Source organism: Leopardus geoffroyi, chromosome B4 (genome assembly GCF_018350155.1).
Source record: "Leopardus geoffroyi isolate Oge1 chromosome B4, O.geoffroyi_Oge1_pat1.0, whole genome shotgun sequence".
Lineage (NCBI taxonomy): Eukaryota > Metazoa > Chordata > Mammalia > Carnivora > Felidae > Leopardus > Leopardus geoffroyi.
The window spans coordinates 41,335,801-41,356,245 of NC_059341.1; the positions used below are offsets into that span (position 1 = coordinate 41,335,801).

General features: G+C 51.3%; 1 protein-coding gene across 6 annotated transcripts; it reads right to left on the bottom strand.

The window, feature by feature from the left end:
- Positions 1–7,167: 7,167 nt before the first annotated feature.
- Positions 7,168–20,087, bottom strand: LPAR5 (lysophosphatidic acid receptor 5). Of its 6 annotated transcripts, none has more exons than XM_045462736.1 (5): positions 19,212–19,537; positions 17,835–17,964; positions 17,387–17,526; positions 16,639–16,811; positions 7,168–10,812 (listed from the first exon to the last, which is right to left on the bottom strand). In XM_045462736.1, exon 5 carries the CDS (start codon positions 10,602–10,604, stop codon positions 9,483–9,485), a length of 1,122 nt encoding a protein of 373 aa, XP_045318692.1. In that variant the 5' UTR covers positions 10,605–10,812; positions 16,639–16,811; positions 17,387–17,526; positions 17,835–17,964; positions 19,212–19,537; the 3' UTR covers positions 7,168–9,482. The 6 variants fall into 6 exon arrangements, 5 of the variants coding, with proteins under 5 accessions (XP_045318692.1, XP_045318693.1, XP_045318695.1 ...); XM_045462737.1 differs by having other exon boundaries at positions 17,377–17,526; XM_045462739.1 differs by lacking the exon at positions 19,212–19,537 and adding an exon at positions 18,686–19,104.
- Between the last annotated feature and the right edge of the window lie 358 nt (positions 20,088–20,445).

The window sequence follows — 20,445 nt, forward strand, 5'->3', positions numbered from 1 at the left end:
CAAGGGTGAAGCAGGCTACCCACACTGCCCTGTGCCCGCCCCAACTTGTACACACCTTCATCCCTTTCTGGGCCAAAGCAGTATCCTGGCATAAAGCCTCTTGCTGTCTAGGACAAACCCTACCTTTCCTCATCTCACCATTTCCAGACACTCAGGAACTGAGAGTCAACCCAGGGTCCCACGCAATCCAACCAAAATCCAGTTATTCTTCAGATACTTACCTCCAGCTCTTAGTTTTGAGTAAGACCAATCAAATACCATGCTGGCCAAATGAGCCATTTAGATAAAGTTTAATTTACCCACAGCATCCCATAATAATTATAAACTCCTATTTTAGAAAGGAGTCTTTAGACTATTTCTCAACATTCCAGCAGTCCTCCTCCCACCTCACCCTGCCTCCCCCAGGTCAGGTGGTCCATTCATCAACACACGTGGGTCACTCCTATGGATGGACATTCCACCATAATGTGAAATGAGGATCCTTCTATATAGATACCAAGAGTCTAGACCTGCTTTCCCTCTACTCACTCACTGCTACTACTCATGTCCATCCAACAGACGTCGACAACTGTGTACCTAGTAAGGCACCAAGCTGGACACCATGGGGAATGCAAGGACCCCAGATGCCTCCCTCCAAGAAGTATAAATAATCCATCAAACTATGAGAGAAGATAGAATATCCGGTGTCCAGGAAGAACTACTGAGTGCTATTTCCCATTTCCTGTTACAGAGAATAAAACAAATCCCAACTGATCTCAGGAAAGATCAGATTCCAGGGTGGCTTAGTCAGTTTAGCATCCAGCTCTTCATTTTGGCTCAGGTAGTGATTTCATGGTTCGTGAGTTCAAGCCCCAAGTCAGGCTCTGGGCTGGCAGTGCAGAGCCTACTTGGGATTCTCTCTGTGTGCCTCTCTCCTGCTGTATCTCTCAAAATAAATAAATAAACTAAAAAAAAAGAGAGAGAGAGAAGAGATCAGATCCCAGTAGAGGTTCTTAATAGTCCTTCTAGAGGGTGGAAGGTATTCCAAAAGGATTTACAATATAGATGGGTAATCAAGATATCTCCCATCTGTTCCCTACCAAACTAAGGGATTTTCATTGGAAAGCAATGTTCAACTATCCAGTGTTTCTAATACTGAAATCCTAAAATATCATCTGCCCTCCTTTTTTTTTAAGTTTATTTTTATTTATTTTGAGAAAGATACAGAGAGCAAGCAGGGGAAGGGCAGAGAGAGAGGGAGACAGAATCCCAAGCAGGCTCCACACTCAGCACGGAGCTGGACGCAAGGCTGGAACTCATGAACCATGAGATCATGACCTCATCTTGTTGCAGCCTCATTCTCCATCCAAAAAAAAAAATCCCTTTGATGTGTAATATTCACCATCTTCCCTCCTCTCATGTACAAGTCAGCATTCCAGGATGCCTTCTTCATTCAATTTTGTCACAAGGTAGCCTTTCAACATATACCCTCCCCTTCCCTAATTGGGCCTGCTGGTACCTTGGGGACCCAGCCCTAGAAAGTCCAAGAGCCCAATCTTAAAACCCTTTAGCTCTCAGAGAACCTGAACCCATAAACCTGTCACTTTGCCCTCTTTCTGATCCCCAGAGAACCAGGATCCAAGTGAAAATGAGTGTCTGGCTGCTCTGAACCCCCAAGCCTGAGAGCATGTCTGTCTTTGCTTTCATATGCCTTTTTCACACAAATCCAAGACCTGTGGCAGTGGGACAGGTTGAAGAGAAATTTGAACTTCCTCCTAGGAGGGGCCTTCCTGATCAGACGTGAGTAGGATCAACCTCACACCGTCTCTGTGTTGCCCTCCTAATCTCAACTTTCCTAGAGAAAGGGCCTGGCCAGAGGACTCTGCCCTCCTCCTGGAACCCAGAGCTGGAGATCTGGCAAGGACAAATAAATTCAGGAGAGACAAGAGCTTGCTTTAGGAAGTCAACATCCCTTTGTTTCTAAGCGGAGCACAAGTGATGCTGATACATCTTTCCACCAACTCCTGCCTGACTTAACTCCCTGGACAATCCTTTTGCCACACCCATGTGGTATGCAGACCCTTACCCCCATTCTGCAAAGCTGCCACAGTCTTCCTCATTCAATTCTCATGACACCAAGATTGGGCCCCATTCATTTGTGCAAATCCTCCCCCATGATTGTTCCGAGTACTAAAGATGAACCTTGTACTCATTTAGGGGAGAGGAGGGAGCTCTTTTAAGATACCATAATGTGGGTATACCTTCTTTTAACTCCTTTGTATACAGAGCTGCAAGTATCTACTGTGCCCTCCTCTCTCCCCTTTTCTCTAGGGGATCCAGCCTGCCTCTCAGCCTCAAATTCCCTTCTGTAATATCTCCATCTGCCCCACAGACTTTTCATCATATATATACCACATTACTACAATGATTCGTAATGTAAACCAGGAAGACAGTTTTATAACTGGGTAGTCACAGCTTTGAGCGTGATATAAACACTGATAGCTTTTGTCCCCCACAGCCCTCCCTGCCCCTATCCCTGCAAGTTCTACCCACTTATCCCCTTGTCATCTTACTCCCCACCTCTCCCTGCTACCGCCACAAGAATGTTAGAATCCCTTTCTCTCTTCTTGAATTCCAGAGAAGGCTGGGATGTGTGTGTTTATGTATTGCTTTTGTGGTCTTTATGCTTCTGTGCTCCCCCACTCCCTACCCTGGCCCCATGCTACCCTTCCAGATAAATTATAAATAAACCACTAGCATGATTGGCCCACAGAGACTAAGGGTGGGATAATCTCCTGATTAACGCACCCAGGGGGACAGCCTCTCTAGCCGGTTACCTTAGAGTTCTGTTTCCATCCCGTGGTACAGAAGAACCTAGAATAACACTCAGAGTGGGTTGTCCATGGAGTTTTCAGCACATGCTCTCTCTGCATCTCCGTTCTGTGTAAGCCCCAGAAACTCTGCACATAAGAGGTCTAAGAGACCAGTGTTCTCCTGCTTTATCAGAAAAGGAGTTTGGAAAGACAACATAGGGAAAAAAAAAAGCCACAGTGACAGTGCATTCTGATGGCTAGACAGGATGCAGGTCGCGCAGGGCTTGGGGGGCTGGGGGGGGTGAGGGGGGAGAGCTGTAGTGACAGGCTAGGCATTTGCCCCTCAGAAACCAACAGAGCCTCTGTTTCCTGGGTATGACTGCAAGGTTGCAAAGCCCCCCTGGCCCAACCCTGCTACCCGAGCTATGGTCCCAAGGCTCAAAATCCAGGAAGGCCAAGGGGGAGAAGAGTACTTGGGTACTGTGTTCACCCAGGAGCACCACTCCCTCTGATGTGCCACACAGCCAGAACACCAGAACGCAGGCGTTCTCACTGCCAGCCCAGCTCTACTGGCCCTGGACTCAGCGACCATGCAGCTCACAAGCTGCAAAAGGACCCAGGTGTCCAGGGTTCAAATTTGACCAGCTCCAGCCTGCCCCAGGGGCCCCTTCAAACATCTGTCACAGAAGAACCTCTCCAGCCAGTTACTCTTGCCAGGCCTCAGGTCTGGCTCCAGGGCTCACCCCACCCTCCAGAGCTCCTTTCCCTCCCTCTTCCTTCCTTTCCTTCCCCACCCCCCACCCCTCCCCAGAGCTTCACCTACCCAGGACAGCCCCACCCAGCTGTGCAGGGCACATCCCATAATAATCCTTCTCCTTGCTAGCCCCCACCCCCCCCAAAAAAGAGAGGCGGCCATCCCATAATAGCCACCCACAAGAGACATTCCGCGGTGACCGCCCCCTCCCTGCAGAGCTGCCGGGAGCAGCCATCCCATAATAGCTGGCCGCCTGTTTTACTGGTTACGGCTGTGGAGGGAGCTGGAGAGGAAATGGAGGGGAGGGGGGAGGGGAAGAGGATCAAGGGCCCCCACTTTGTGGAGGAAGAAGAGGGAGGAGAGTGGCCCAAGGGGATAGGAAGCCAAGGGGACACCGTGCAGGTGGGAGGTGTGGTCCACTGGCCACCACAGCCCTGCTTTGGGGCTTGCTCCCCATTCTCCAGGGGCTGCCTTTCCCCCTGAGCACCCTGGAGGTGTCTGCTAGTCAGGGGAGATGCCTAGGATGGGTTGAGGTGCTCAAAGTGTGTGCGTGTGTAGGGGGGGTGCATTTCAGGTGTTCCCCTTGGACCGTTTGAGAGAGAAGGCAGACCTTAGAGTGGATGGAAAGAGAGTAAGGGGTGGGGGGGCTGGAGAAGAGCTCCTCAGGCCCTCCCCATTCTGCACCACCATCCCATAATAATCCCCCCAGCCCCACTCCCCCTCCCACACACGACATCCCATAATATCTTCTGGAGAAGCAGTCCCCGCAGTAGGTACAAAGAGCTATCCCATAATATGCTCCCCCACCCCCACTCGCCACCCCCCCAACTTGGCCCCCCCCTCAGTCACATGCAGCCGGTGCCATCCCCCGCTGCTCCCCCCTCTGGCCACCGAAGGCCTTGCCAGCCCATAATACTCTTGCCTCTGGTCGCAGGAGGCCTCCAGCCCATAATATTCCCTTCCACCACCACCCCCCCTTCCCGCCCCGCACCCCTTCCTCCCGCCTCCAGTTGGATCCGGGCCTCACCAGCCCATAATATTCCCCAGTCTCCTAAGGCTGTTCCAGCCCATAATACTCTCCCTGTCTCCTAAGGCCTCTCCATCCCATAATACTGCCAGACGCCTGACCTGTGGGCCAAACCCCAGCCCGTTCCACACATCGAGGCTGTGTCAGCGCCGCTGGTCTCCCTCCCTGTCCCTCCCTCCTCCCTCCTCGGCGCTTTGCCTCCCGGGCTCTCTCCCGCCCTCCTGCCCTAGGCCCCTCTCCGGGCCCCACCCTGTGCCTGCCTGGGCCCTTACTTCCCCTCCAGCCTCCTCTCTTGCCCTTTCTCCTTTGCTTGGTTCTTCATCCCATGCCCCCTCTCCTCTCCCTTTCAGGCACTTTTCTACCTGAGACTCCTCTGTCTGTGGGATGGACATTATTAGGCCTAGTGGGGAGAGAGTGCCCCCAGAGGGCAACAGGCCAGTCACTGCCCCTGGAAACTGTCTACTTGACCTAGCACCATGGAAACTTGCCCAGCCTGCCTTGCCCACCCATCCCCTGGCCCTAGTTCTGATTGCTGGCAGAGCTCTGTCTGGGTGAGGATTCACCTTGGAGCCCTTGCTGCCTTCCAAAAACACTCCCCTTGGGCATCACAAACAGACTTTACCAATAGCATCTCCTCCCCACACTCCTGTTGAAAAGAGAGCTCCCCCTTATGGGATTTCTCTCAGGTGCCCTTCAAAGGTGATCTCATGGATCTCTCAACAACCCAACAAGTAGATACTATGATCCCCATTTCACAGAGGAGAAAACAGAGGTTCAGAGAGTTTAAGTGTCTTGCTAAAGTCACATTGTCAAGAAGTGACAGAGCTGAAATTAGTACCGCCTAGGTTGGTTCGATTCTGAAGTTCTGAGAGCCTTTGTGTTCCCCAAGGCCTGTGTGAGAAACTGCACTTTTCAGTGCTATCTCCTCTGGAAAGGATATGGCACGGTGACCACCCAGCCTCCCTCTGTCTCAGGGTCTCCTAAGAGTGAAGAAGAAAGTCCATGTTGTGAGATTAAACACCCCCCCTCCCCATTTCCTCCATGGGACCCCAGGTGGCAACCCAGTAGGAATTTTCCTCAAGATCGTTCAGGGCTGAGAGAGAAGCCTCTCTGCCCCTTTGGTACCCCTTACCTTGGCTGTGATTCTCCTGAATTTGTTTTATTTCAAGACCAATGATTGTGTGTCTACTCCCACCTACTCTCACCCTGTGGAGGGACCATCCAACAGAGGAGGCCAACTTTGAGGAGAACCAGGGGGAGGTCCCCTCTTCAGCTTAGTTGGCAGGCAATCAAGAGTGCTGCCTTGGAGATGTTGGGTACCTCCTGGCTGGGGGAGGGGAGTCACGGCCATCCTGCCTGGGTGTTCCACCAACTTGCTACTCCTTTCTGAAGCCTCGATGAGACGTATCTCAGGGCTCAGCACAACTGGAACCCTGAACGAGTCCAGTTCTCTGCACTGACACAGCCGCGTGGTGTTCTGCACCGGAATCTGAGGCAAGGGGAGGGGGAGGGGGAAGGTGTGCTGGAGGGTGAGTGGGTTAGGAGCAGGGAGGAAGTAGCGGGAAGAGGGAGCAGAGATGATACAGCAGATTCAGGGGGAGAGAAGTCATCAAGAGAGGTGGCCTGCATGAGGAGGGAAGGAGGAGTAAGGAACCCAGGGAGGGTGGATGTGACAGAGCCATGAGAAGGTGGGAAGCCTGAGGAAGGGGAGAGACAGTGGAATGTACTGCAAAGAGTAGGAGTTTGGGAGCCAAATGGATACTGTGCCTCTTCCTGGGTGTGTGACCTTCAGACTGAAGCTTCTTTAGGACGTTTTGTTTGTGAAATGGGGATAATAATCATCCCTAACTCACAGGGTTATTATAATTCTCAATCACTAAATAATATAATAATAATAAGCACTACACTGGGATCCTTGCAAGTATTTTTAAAACTTGTTAATGCTCCTCTCTCTCCACCTAGGATGTTCTCATTTTCCTCATTTGGACTTTCCTAAACCTCAAATAGGGTGACTCTAGGACATGGGGTGAGGGCTCTCTCTGGATTTCCCCACGTGTCACCTCCATCCTACTGCACACTCAGTAATTGGAGAATTCTGTGAAAATGGCAGTGGCTACGGGTCTTCTTAAACTTCCCCAGCCTGTTACTTGTCAGGTTCTTCTGTTCATTCCTCCTCTGCCTGCCACATCTCCTTAATCTAGTCTTGCCTCTCTGTACTCATGATAGAAACTCTTTGGATGTGCTGAATGTGGGGAAACAGTCCACCAGAACTTAGACACCCGAGATTTCACACTGGAGAGGACCCATTTCCATCCACCTCCACAGGCTATGGTCACACTTCTCTTCGACAATTTTAACAGCAGTCTGACCCGTCTTCCTTTCCCTTTAGATTCCCCTCCTCACTTCCCTACAATTTATCCCACACTGTTTGCCAGAATGAGCAAAACCCCACTCAGGAACCTTTACGGGCTTCCCACTGCCAACTAAATTAACTGCCAACACCTGACTCCCCATTCTTGAATCTTGTATCTTGAATGGTAGTTATTGACTTGTCTATGCTCCCCCACTAGATAATAAACTACTCCACACCAAAATTCAACTGTTTATCATTCAACAAGTATTTATTGAGCACTTTTTTTGTGCCAGGAGCTGTTCTAGATGCTGGAGATACATCAAAGAACCAAGCAAACCAAAATCCCTGCCTCCAGGGACTTTACATCATACCTGGGGAGGGGGGGGGGGGCGGGGAAACAGACAAGAAATTATAAAAATTATAAAAATAAATAAGTAAATTATATAGAATGTTAGAAGATGCTTGCTATGTGAATTTTTGGTACTTTGGATTCCATTCACATATCAGAATACAAAAATACTCAAGTAATTTTTAACAACTGTGTTCAATCCAGTTCGGTTGGGTAGGGCAAAGTTCTGAGACTTTGGAATACAACCACGTTTGATGCTCCCAGGGCTGGGAGGGCATGGGTCTTGAGCCCTAAGGATGAAGCAAGATGGGTCAGGTGCTAACCATCAGGCCTCTTCTAGAGCAACCAGAGGGCCTGGCCCAGGGCTGTATCTTCGCACCTGATGGTGGAAGGCTCTACTTGAAAGCTATCACTGAGGAATCTGGGTCACTTCTCTGCTTTGGCCACCAGGGGTCATTTTACCCCTGTAAATCACCATCTGAAGCACTCGCTTAAAGACACACAAAAGGCTTGCTCCAAACTAAAACACACAGAGACACACACAGGAAAACCCTGACACTGTCTATCTGTCTCTCTCAATCTCTTTCTATCTCTCTCCATCTCCCTTTCCCCCCTCCCACACACAGAAACATACATCATTGAGAGACACAGAGACAGAAATGCATACAGGACACACGCATGGCAGCAACTTCCTCAGTTACACAGAGTCTCAAGATGCCAACTCTGCAACCCCTCCCAGCCCAACTCCTGTAAAGAGGGAAGAAAACAGTAGGTGGCCCATGAACCAGTCTTCCATGTCCCTTGCCTCCAGCTTGCAAAGAACAGCCAGCCTATTCCTGTCCTCCCATTGCACTCTTTTTTCGCTGGAAAGTTCTTTCCTGGCTGTGGCAAGAGTTCCTTTTTCCCTTCCCAGGGAGAGAGGAGCCCTGCCCCTCCTCAGAGTGTTTGTGTGACTAGTTCACCCCCACCTCAGGGCTGCCGCTCCAGGAAGTCCAGGGTGGTGTTACACTGGGTGTGCAACTCCCACCTACCCCCTGCAAACCCTCAAGCCTTCTGGACTACAATTACCAATTGATTTGCCCAAGTATTGCCCTGTCCCTGGTAGTAATAAAAAACAATGTATGTATATGCCCTGGGAAGAAGCTACACGTGAGCTCTAATACTGGCTCTTTAAGGATGTCCACAAGGTCAAAGTTATTTTTGGAATCCTGCTTCTCCCACCATGTCATTTGTTCTTTGCATTCTCATCTCTCACAGGTATACAGAGGAGTTTTCCAGAGGCTTCATGAAATGTGATGACATTATTGCTCTCACAGCTAATGGAAAGTGTGCTTGTGTGTTTCTGTCGTTAACACTCGTGAGTTCTAATTTCTGTTATGGTTAAGTCTCAAAAGAATAAAGTGCAAGCAAAAGCCCTTTGGAATCCTTGAGTTGTTAAAGGGTCTGGGAACAAAGTTTAAGAACTGCTACTTTAGTACAAAGAATTTTCTCCTTAATTCTAGATGATGCACCAGAGGCAGAGAGAGAGAATTTAGGACCTAGAGTGGAGGCAGTCTCAAAAGCGGTGTGGGGTGGACAGAGACAAGTGAAAAGGGCTACAGGGACTGGATCTGGGGAAAAAAATACCCTCCAACACACAGTTTTGTCCTGCCCCCAACCACCCCACTTTGGGTGCCAGGTCCAAATTGTTACAAGTCACTAACCAAGAAGGAAACCAATTCTGTCTGTATCCATTAAACTCCGTATTGTTGAGTTTACTCGGCAAGGGAAGTTCTGGGCAAGGGAAGCCCAGGTGGAAATGAGGGTGGGTGGCACCTGAGGTCCTAAGACTACTGTGGTGGCTGTAAATCCAGGACACCCACTTTCTGCTCCATCTCCCAGCTCTCAAGAGTGTTTCATGACCACACCAAGGGCATGCCATCCAGTCATCTGCCTCTGCATTGGGAAAGCTCACAGCTTCACTTCCTAGGGACTGGGGAAGGGGTCGGCCTCAGGCTCACCATCACCACCAAATTAAAGAAGGCCATTAGCACAGCGGTCCTCCTTCCCAGGCTCCCCACAGTTTGTTCTTTTCTGCATTTCTGGGCGGGAGTTGCCTTCCAGAAGTCCCAAGTGCCCAATCCACTTCCCTCGTGTACACACCCTAATACGTGTCAGCGGCGAGGGGGTGAGAGGTGGGGGTGAGCGCGCGATGGCATGATGTGCTGTCAGAGGGCCGAGTCCTCGGGGAGCTGGGTTAAGGGTGTCCCCACGTTGGAGGGCCTGAGCAGCCCCTGTTCGGCGGTAGCCGGGGTGGTGATGCAAGTGGTCTCAGTGGGCTGTTCGGCGAGCGCCCCCTGAGCCCCGTTGGTGGCCAAGGTCCTGGCGCGGTTCGGAGTGCCCAGGCCTCGCAGGGTGTTGCGGAAACCCTCGGCGCTGAAGTAATACACCAGAGGGTCTAGCACGCAGTTGGCGCCGGCCAACAGCACCATCACCATCAGCACCCCGCGCACTCGATCGCAGACCTTGCTGTTCGCCGCCACCAGGTTGCCCCGCAGCAGCCCGTACACCGCCAGCGTGGCGTTGTAGGGCACGAAGCACAGCAGGAAGATGACGAGGTTGGCCAGCAGGAGGCGCACGGTCTTCCGCCGCCGCTGGCTCTGCGTGGCGTCGGGCCGCGCCAGGGTCCAGAAGACCCGGCCCGAAGAGTAGAGCACCGCCACCAGGGGCAGCAGGAAGCCCAGCGCCTCGGCCAGCAGCACGAGCGGCAGCAGCCCGCCCTTCCACAGCCTGTCTCCGAAGCTCTCGAAGCACAGGCGCACCTGGCCGCCGCCGTAGCTGCAGGACGAGGGCCTGTGCACCAGGACGGTGGGCACGGCGAACACGAGGATGAGCGCCCACACTCCCAGGCAGAGCAGCCGCGCCACGCGGGGCCGCCGCAGGTGGCGCAGCCGCAGCGGGTGCACGATGGCCGCGTAGCGGTCCACGTTGATGAGAGTCAGGAAGATGCAGCTGCCGTACATGTTCGTTTGGAAGATGGCGCCCGCTGTCTGGCACAGGAGGTCGGAGAAGGGCCAGTAGTGCAGGGCGTAGTAGGAGATGCGCACGGGCAGCGAGAGGGTGAAGAGCAGGTCGCTGGCCGCCAGGTTGCACATGTACACGCTCACGACGGAGTGCACGCGCAGCGCGCGCAGGAAGACCCAGAGGGCCAGCGCGTTGAGGGGGAGCCCTGCGGCCAGCACCAGGCTGTAGGCCACCATGTGCAGGCGGTGGGTGGGCCGGTAGTCGGGGCACGGGGGAACAGAACCGTTGGCAGGGGGAACAGAACTGTTGGTAGAGTTGGGCAACATCGTACCGAAGTGTGGGGAGGAGCTAGGCTGGGGGCATCATGAGGCACACTAGGACCCTGGCATCGCGTTCATCTCCAGGGCGGGGCCTGGAGGCCTCACAGAGAGAGCCCCAAAGCAAGCAGGGCATGGGAATGTGGGCTATGGCTGCGGAGCAGATGGCTGCCAGGGGTTGGACGCTTTGGGTCACGGCTTCATCAGCAGTGGAGACCTGGAATAGCAAGGGAAGCCAAAGTCAAGAGTATGAAAAGACAGGGTAGAAGTCACAAATGTTTATCTAGCTAACTTGGCTGGCCTCTTGGGTCTTTCCCCCACCTTCCATCCGGCCAGAATAGCTTTCTGCAGGAAGGCTGTGTAGCACAGTGTTAAATGCCCAGGCTCTGGAATCAGACTGCCAGGGTTTAAATCCTGATTTTGCCAGCTTGCCTAGCTTTGTCCTCAGAAAAGTGACTTAATCTCTCATTTTCCTTACCTGGGGGGAAAAAGAGGTTGTCATGAGGTTGTCAGATGAAATGAGATATGTGTAAAGTGCACAGGTTGCTGTTATTATCAAATAAAATTGCTCCCTTCCTGTCTTCTACAGATGTTTACTGAGCCTTTAGAAGGTTCCAGGCATGTTCAAAGCACTGAACAAAATGAAGGCCTCGCTTGCCCCCATCTGCCTTACATTCCATTAAGGGGAGACAGATAATAAAGTGCAAGTAAATAGGTATTATGTCCGACGGTGAGAATTATGATGGAGCACCTCCCCTGGAACTCCCCAGCTCTGCTGGCTCCCAGTTATCTAAAGAATAAAGTTCAAACTCCCAGGTGCAGTACAAAATCCTGAGCCTCACTCATTACATCACAGTTGCTCCTGTGTACGCTGGGTTTGTGGTCAGAGGTTCAGCTTGTGTGACCTCTCTCAGTTTTTTCATCCGTAAACTGGGGATAATAACACAAAGGGCTCTCAAAGGCGGATCGCACATCAGCATGGTCCTGCCAGGCAGGGGAAGGTTGTACTTTTCCAAGTGTTCCCTGGAGGATCTGACTAGGGAGCTTCCCAAATGGGGTCTGTGATGGATGGATGTTTGTTTTTGTTTTTGTTTTTTTTTTTTGGGGGGGGTTGTTTAAGTTTATTTTATCTTTGAGAGAGAGAGAGAAAGAGGGAGAGAGCAAGTGGGGGAGGGGCAGAGAGCGAGACAGAGGATCCGAAGCAGGCAGAGAGCAGCACCGCCCAGTGTGGGGCTCGAACTCATGAACTGCGAGATCATGACCTGAGCTGAAGTCAGACACTTAGCCAACTGAGCCACACAGGTGCCCCAGAAGGTGTTGTTTTAATGAGGGTTCAGAGGGGACCCTAAGTCCAGAAAGCGTGGCAGTGGGGCGAGGAGGTACCGAGGGCATTGCCGAGGCTGCTGGAGAGAGCAGACCACAGCAGCCACAGTGCTCAGGCAAAAGCTGGTGGACAACGGATATGGCCAGGAGGTAGAGGAGTCAGAGGGACAGGACATGGTCACAGGATCCCACCCTCCTTAGTGTCCTAATGCCACAGAAGCTACTCCTCCCTCTTTAACGCCCAAATGCCATCTTTTGGGCGGGGGGCTGAAATACACAGAACTTCAAAATTACCATTTTAACTGTCTAAGTATACAATTCAGTGACATTAAGTACACTCACAATGATGCGTGATCATCACTGCTACTTCCAGAACTTTTTCATCATCCCAAACCACTCTATACCCATTAAATAATAACTGCCTATTCTCTCCCCACACTCTCTCCAGCTCCTGGTAACCTCTATTCCACTTTCTGTCTCCAGGAATTTGCCTACTCTATTTGAATTAGTGTTTTCATTTTCTTTGGGTAAATACCCAGCAGTGGAATTACTGGATTATACGGTAAATTATTTTTAATTACTTGAGGAACCTCCATATTCTTTTCCAGAGTGGCTGGACCAATTTACATTCCCACTAACAATGCAAGAGGGCTCCTTTTTCCCCACATTCTCGCCAGAATTTCTTATTTCTTGTCTTTTTGATACCAGCCATTCTGACAAATGTAAGGTGATATCACATTGTTTTGAGATTGACTTGCATTTCCCTGATGATGAGCGACGTGGAGCATCTTTTCATGTGTCCACTGGCCATCCGTATGTCTTCTTTGGAAACGTGTCTACTCAGGTCCTCTGCCCATTTTTAAAAATAGATTATTTGGTATTTTGGTGTTGAATTTGCCTATCCTAGGTTCCTCATATGAGTGGAATCATATAGTATCTGTCCTTTTCTGTCTGGCTTATTTCACTTCACATAAAGTTTTCAAAGTCCATCCATGTTGTAGTATGTATCAGAATTGCAATCTTTTTTTTTCAACGTTTATTTATTTTTTTTTGGGACAGAGAGAGACAGAGCATGAACGGGGGAGGGGCAGAGAGAGAGGGAGACACAGAATCGGAAACAGGCTCCAGGCTCTGAGCCATCAGCCCAGAGCCTCACGCGGGGCTCGAACTCACGGACCGCGAGATCGTGACCTGGCTGAAGTCAGACGCTTAACCGACTGCGCCACCCAGGCGCCCCTGCAATCTTTTTTTTAATAGCGGAATAATATATGCATAAATTGTTTTTAATCTATTCATCTGGCAATGGTTACTTGGAATTTTATACGTTTTGGCTATTGTGAATAATGCTGTGAACGTGGGGTCCACATGCCATCTGAGGGAGCAGGGTCATCTGGAGACCCTGAGCAATTATTCCAAGATACTGAATTTATCCCTTTCAAAAGAAACTGCTTAAATTCTTTTTTGTTTAAGATTTTATTTTATTTTTTTTTTAATTTTTTTTTAACGTTTATTTATTTTTGGGACAGAGAGAGACAGAGCATGAACGGGGGAGGGGCAGAGAGAGAGGGAGACACAGAATCGGAAACAGGCTCCAGGCTCTGAGCCATCAGCCCAGAGCCTCACGCGGGGCTCGAACTCACGGATCGCGAGATCGTGACCTGGCTGAAGTCGGACGCTTAACCGACTGCGCCACCCAGGCGCCCCTAAGATTTTATTTTTAAGTAATCTCTACACCCAACATGGGCTCAAACTCACAACCCCGAGATCAAGAGTCTCCTGCTCCACCAACTGAGCCAGCCACGAGCCCTGGAACTGCTTAACTTCCTGCATGGAACCAAGTTGTAAACCTGACTCTAAGAGTTTTCTTGTGGGTTTTTTGCTCATTTGTTCTCCCCCCAACTACGACTACCAGCAGTTTAAGACTTGTGAGAGGTCTCGTAGAATAAAGGAAATAAACATTTCCTCTGCAAAATACCCATTTCAACAATGAAAATACTACAGGGGGATGAAACACACAGAAAGGCAAATGAAATGAGACTCTTTCCCTGACCCATGCCCCCCCCCGCCCCCCCATGCTTCTTTGCTCCGGTCACACCAAGCTAATGATAATTGGGCACATGCCTTTTGCACGTGCTCTGCCTCCCATTCCCCAGCTGGCAAAGTCAATCTTTCTTAGGACTCCGGAAAGCCTTGCCTGACTCCCTCCCTCCCCACAGGGCAGCTGTAGTTCCCTCACAGGTGCTTCCACTCTGTGCACAGGTTTCCCTTGGGTGTCCCACCTGTAGTGTAATTAGCTGTTCTTGGTCTGCCCCTCCCACTAGACTGTGAGCTCTTGGAGGGAGGGGCTGCGGACTGGGACTTAGTCATCGTTGTAGTCCGAGCCACTACCTCAATACATGTTGTGTGAAAATTGCTAGCGATCATTTACTGACCATCCGCCACATCCCGGGGTATTTTAGGCGCCTCGTCTTTATTCCTTCCAACAGTCCTTTGACTGTTCATTCTGATTTTTACGGGAAAGGAAACAGAAGCTCTAGAGCTCCGGTTGGCATTCAAACTCAGGATTCCAACCCAGCTCCAAGCTGCCCCGCTGCTTGCAACAAGAGTGGATGGTTGGATGTGAGGACGCATGTTCACGGAGCACTTGGTCTCTTAGCCCATGAGAAATCTGTGCCCATAGGGGCGCCCAGGGGGCTCAGCCGGCAGAGGGTCCAACTTCAGCTCAGGTCATGCTCTCGCAGTTCGTGGGTTTGAGCCCCAAGTCGGGCTCGCTGCTGTCAGCCCAAGAGCCCGCTTCGGATCCTCTGTCCTCCTCTCTCTCTCTGCCTCCTTCCCTGCTCATGCTGTCTCTCTAAAAATGAATAAACATTAAAAAGAAAAAGAAAACAGAAATCTGTGCCACAAATAAATTGTGTTTACTTCCTTATTTGCCCAGGTGCAATATATACTTTTTAATAGCCCACTTTTTCTCGACTTTCAAACACTGGTAACAGAGTCCTCTTGTTTTCACACACACACACAAGTGTGCCCCTCCTTAGGATGTCCTCTTACCTACTTAAGCACTTAGTTTGCTGCCTTGAACTCCTCCGGTTGTTTTATGTGTGTTTATTTGATTCCATTATCCCCACCTAGATGGTAAGGTCATTGGGTGGGGCCCTATCTTCCATCGCTTTATTCCCAAGCTCGCTCACACTTCAGTCTCTGCTTAGCAGGCCCTTGTGACATTCATTGGCCCCCTGGAAGGAAATCTGCCCCCACCCCCAATGTCCACCCATCCTGTAATCTTGCTGCAATATCTTTTGTATCAATCAGTCACACTCCTATCTTGTCCAGGTGTCTAACTCACTTAGTAAAGGACCATGTCCCCTAAAAGGCCTGTTCAGGAACAGCCTGCATTAAAATTTCAAAAACAGTTTACACTATAACTACAGTAACACTTTATCATTCTGAACCATTGCTTGAAGAATCGATAGCTTCTTACAACTGGGAGGCACATGCCTGACAATGAATGAGTGAATGAGTAATTATTTTCCAAGAATCCCAAGTATTTCTGTCAATAAAGTTACAATGTTAAAGAGACCATAAGGTACTAGGTGAGCTTCTGCTTAAAGGTACAGTTAGAGGGGTGCCTGGGTGGCTCAGTTGGTTAAGCTACCAACTTCGGCTCAGGTCATGATGTCATGATCTCGCAGTTTGTGGGTTCGAGCCCCGCACCGGGCTCTGTGCCGACAGCTCAGAGCCTGGAACCTACTTCAGATTCTATGTCTCCCCCTCTCTCTACGCCTCCCCTGCTCACACTGTGTCTCTCTGTCTCTCAATAATAAACATCAAAAAATTAAAATAAAATAAAGGTACAGTTAAAGACCCATAAAGCAGATGGTTATGCCTTCGTTACTGAATTCCAAAGTGGAGAAGTCCTTTCTGTCAAAAAGTCACCCCTTTCTAACAGACACACACACACAATGGCCCAAGCTGGGTGTTGAGAGGCTGCCAGGCCCTGCCCTGGTCCCCACCCCATCTGCCTGCTTTCCTGGGGCTCCTGTCAGTGGAGCTGAATGGGCACAGTGCCAGGCCAGATGGCAAAGATGGGAAAAACTGCCAAAAAGAAGGCAAACAGGAAATGGAAGGAGGGCTGTAGCTGGTGGCGGGGGGGGGAGGGGCAGCCCCAGGATCTCTCCCCAGTCCTGCCTTGAGAAAGAGGTCAGGTTGTGGGGGAAACGTAGGAAGCAAAAACAGCAGCTGCCCCAGAAAAAAATGAACACTGGGGCTCCGTTTCACCAGAGAGGAGGAGGGACTGGGAGGCCCACATAATCTTAGTAACCTCAACACGCACGGATGTGGTAACAAGCATACCACTACGCACACGTGCATGTGCCAAGGACACAGAGAGGTGTAGGTACACTAGGAGACGTGCACACGAGATCCCTCGTAACATACAAATCACTATACGCCCACACCCTCTCCCACACAAGTATGTGCATGTGTGGAGGCACGGACAACTGGGCCAGAGGAGGAAGAGTAGACCCAGCCCTTGCCTTAGGGACAATATTCTTACACATCCAGACGTACAGAGTCAGGCAGCCTCAGGAGCACATACCCATGCAGAGGTGCACAAATAGATCCCAGGGCCAAGACACTGAGGGGCAAAAAGGGACCCTGCATATGGAGGCCCCGGGAACTGGCCATTCCACACCACCCGCCCTCCCCACCACTCACACACCAGAGCGTGGACGGCCACTTTCCTCCTCCCTCGGTCTCTTTCAGCTTCCCGTGGGCACATCGAAGGCCCAGGTTCCTTAGGTCCTCTAGTCCTCTTGGACCTGTTCCATTGCCCTCTGAGCTGGGCTGGGCGCTGCTCTTTGCTGAGATAAGCCAGAGGGGCAGAGCTATTTTCTGCCAGGCAGGAAGTGAGAATGTGAGTCAAAATGGGCAGGAGGCTAGGTCATGGCCATTCCTCCCTGTTCTCCACGCAACCTGCCCGTGCTATCCACCCTTCTGGCGGCTGACCAGCCATGCAGAGAGGGCTGAAGAGAAAGGAATAGGTGATCCCAGACAGTGATGGGGGCAGGGCGGGGAAGAGAAATAACTCCTCTTTGTCCAGACTCCTCCTGTCTGCCACACTCCCCGTGCACACCCCCCTTGTCCCTCTTGCATATCCACCAAATGCCTTGCTCTCTCTGTCTCCTCTTTTTAGTAATTCACATCCTCCAGAAGTTCGAAAAGAAGGAATCTCAGATCTCCTCCTCCTTGCCCCGGCAGATCCGTTCTAGAAGAGCCCCAAACCTCATTTTCGATGCCAGAGGCCACAGCTGGGAGTCATGGCCAGCCAGTGTGTCCCACCCCTACACGGTGTGGGTTCTGACCATCCTGTCAGCTAAGTCCACTTCTGCTGTTGTGTGCAGGCAGCAGTAGGAGGATGTACCCTTTACCCACAGACAGGCTTAATTGTAAACTATACCTCTTACTACCTGAATGTTCATGCTCCTTCAACGGGTCCAAACTATGCTGGAGCCTCCAGCAGAAGCTTAACAAAGTCTGAAGGCTTTGTGAAAAGCTCTGTCCTGGAGCTGCTTGGAGGACACAGATGAATCGTGCTCATCTGAGGGGTCTGTGGTGTGGAGATAGTACAGTGTCGCCAGGCTCAGTGGACAGCCTATTCCTACCCGAGGGGCCACATTCTTCTCAAGAAGAGCCTCAGGCACAGGCCTCCAGAGGGGGGTGGGGGGAGTTGGGTCCTCTTTCCATCATCCCTCCTCCTGTTCCAGGCCTGCTCTGCTTTCTCCAGCCCAAATTCTTGCTCCAGCCTTCCACCCGCCCCCTGCTCCCCCCCTCGCTCCCCCCCACCCCCCCACCCCCGGCTTCCCCATCTGATATCATTCTCAGCCACGTCTTCTCCCCCTCCCTGGGTATTCTGACCTCCTGTCTCCCATTCTTCTCTGGGAAGCAGCAGAAAGCAAAGGTGGCCTACAGCTCAGTAATTCGTTTCCCCCTGTGTGTGGATGTCACCTCACCACCTGCACATCTCCCTCCACCCTGCTTTCAAGAGCTGGAAAAACAGGAAATAAAGTTACAATCTAGAGAAGTCACTCAGACCGGCTCAGCCCTATACGGCCCTACACTCGGAGTAGTCTATATGCATCTTACCCTTGCTTTGGGGGCTGGTTGGATCCTGCCCCCTCAGAGAAATCTGGAGCCCTTGGGCATCTTTTACCTTGCTCTGACCTCGGGAGGCATTTGTGCACCCCGGCTTCCCCCCTCCCCTCCTTCTCCGGGTGCCCGGGCATACAAGGCGTCTATGTGGCTGGGGCACAGGCTAGAGGGCAGCAGGCTAGAGAGGGCTGACAGCCTTAGGCAGAAACAGCAGAAGCTGGGCTCTGGTGCCTCCCGGGAAGTGAGGCTTACAGGTATGAGTGAGTTTCTATTTTCCCCCCAATCCTTACCTCCATCTCCCCCTGGGTCTAAGACTTACTTGGCCTAAAAGGAGCTCAAGATACAACCTGGTGGGAGGTCCCCCCCCCCAAACACAGGTAATAGGTAGGCAGTTGCCCTTAGTAGTATGATACGAGGGTATCATAAGGCCTTGCCGACCCTCAAATATTTCCCCCACCTGTGCTCAATATCTGAAATTTCATCCCCTTCATGCCACTCATGAGTCACATTCTATCAGAATTCTAGGGACATTAGAGACCAGCTCATCTAATCTTCTCATATAGAAGACGAGCGCATCGGGTTAAGGTGGTGTTTCTCAAAGCCCCATTAAAACGCACCTTGGTTAGCTGGGAAGGATAACTAGGAGAACACATCTGTGCCAGTGAGCCCATTAGCAGAGTCCGATGAGTTCATTGTCATCTAGCAGAGGGGCCCGGCCTCGGAGGGTGAGCGGGGGGTTAAGTTTTATCTGAGGGTGGGGAAGGGCTGGACGCCCCCCACCAGAGAGCCCTCCTAAGTGGCCGTGGGAAGCCCAACGTTCAGCATAATGGTGGGGACCTAAAGTGTGAAGGGGAGGTCACATCTCCCCCAAGATGCCCCAGTGTAGGGGCTTCAGACTTCAGAGGGGGCACTCCTGGGTGTGCCAAGCATGGTGGCTGTCTCCCCTGGCTTGGCCCCAAAAGGCCTGTCTGCCTGAGGCAGCCCCTTTTAGCTTTCTACTCTATTCAAAGAGGTTTTCCAGGGCCCATGGCCCACCCTCATCTCCATCCCACCCACAAATCCCACTCTGAAGGAGGGATGCTCCCCATCGTGCCCCCTACGAGGTTCAACCCCCTCCCCCCCCACCCCGTAACACCCCCATACCTGTGTTCCCTGTGGCTTCCGCTGCCTGCTCTGAGCTGGGCTGGGCTGGTAGGACCTGCTCCTGAGGTGGGTGGGGACACACTCTCCTGGCAGATCTCAGCAGGTCCCAGCTCCTTGCACTCACCCAACCCCACACACGGGATCCGGAGAGAGAGGAAGCAGCGCCCTCAGTGGCCTTCGGAGGTGGCCAGAGAAGAAATCCCAGCAGAGAATGGTACTTAATCCAGCCCCAACCCTTGCCTATTAATGATTCCCCCACCCATTGTTCACACACTCCCTAGCTTCCGGGAAGCTTAACTGGCACACCCACTCACTGATGCTGGATGACTAACCCACCAACCTCTCACTGTACTCACCAGTTCCCCCTGGGTGTCTCTTTCTCTTTTGGGTTCCAGCAGGCGGTTTCGCTCTATCCACTCATGGCCATCCCCCACCCTGCCCAGGGCCATTCCGCCCTGCTTCTGTCTGGCTCCCTCAGGCTGTGAGCTCTGAGGGCTGGGGGACAGTCCCTCGTCTCTGTGCCCTCTGGCTGAGCCCCTTGTCTTCTGTATCAACAAGGCTAGGCATGTTGTCCATGCTCAATACACAAAAACAAGTTAAAGTTTTTGAGTGGTAGGTGAAAAAGGATGTCATAGTCAAATAAGTCTGAGACACACCAGACTGAACAGGTTTCTCTGTTACAGGGCTTCTCAGAGCCTTTAACATACCATTAAAAGATTGACCATGTGTTCATAATTGAAGCGGATGAAGGTGCATGGGGGGCATTATACTATATTTTTGTGCGTGTTTCATCTTTTCTATTAATAAACAAGTTGGGTTTTTTTTTTAATTTTTTAAAAAGTGTATTTATTTATTTTGAGAGAGAGAGAGAGACAGAGTGAGCAGGGGAGAGGTGGAGAGAGAGAGGGAGAGAAGAGAATCTCAAGCTGACTCTGAGCTGTCAGCATGGAGCCTGACGCGAGGCTCAAACTCACAAACCGTGAGATCATGACCTGAGCTGAAACCAAGAGTTAGATGCTCAACCAAGTGAGCCACCCAGGTTCCCCAATTTTTTTTAATGTTCTTAATCACGGTGCTCCTGTAGAAGGAGAGACTATACAGGTTCTCAAACATACGTGTCCCTAGAACACATTTTGGGAGATCCCAAGTTATTAAAGGCCAATGCTGGAGTCACATTTCAATGTATATTGTCAAAATGTGACCACCTCAACCTTCAGACCATCTGGCCCATCGC

Coding starts and splice junctions, on each gene's coding strand:
- LPAR5 (XM_045462740.1), bottom strand. CDS start 10,604: ATGTTGCCCAACTCTACCAACAGTTCTGTTCCCCCTGCCAACGGTTCT.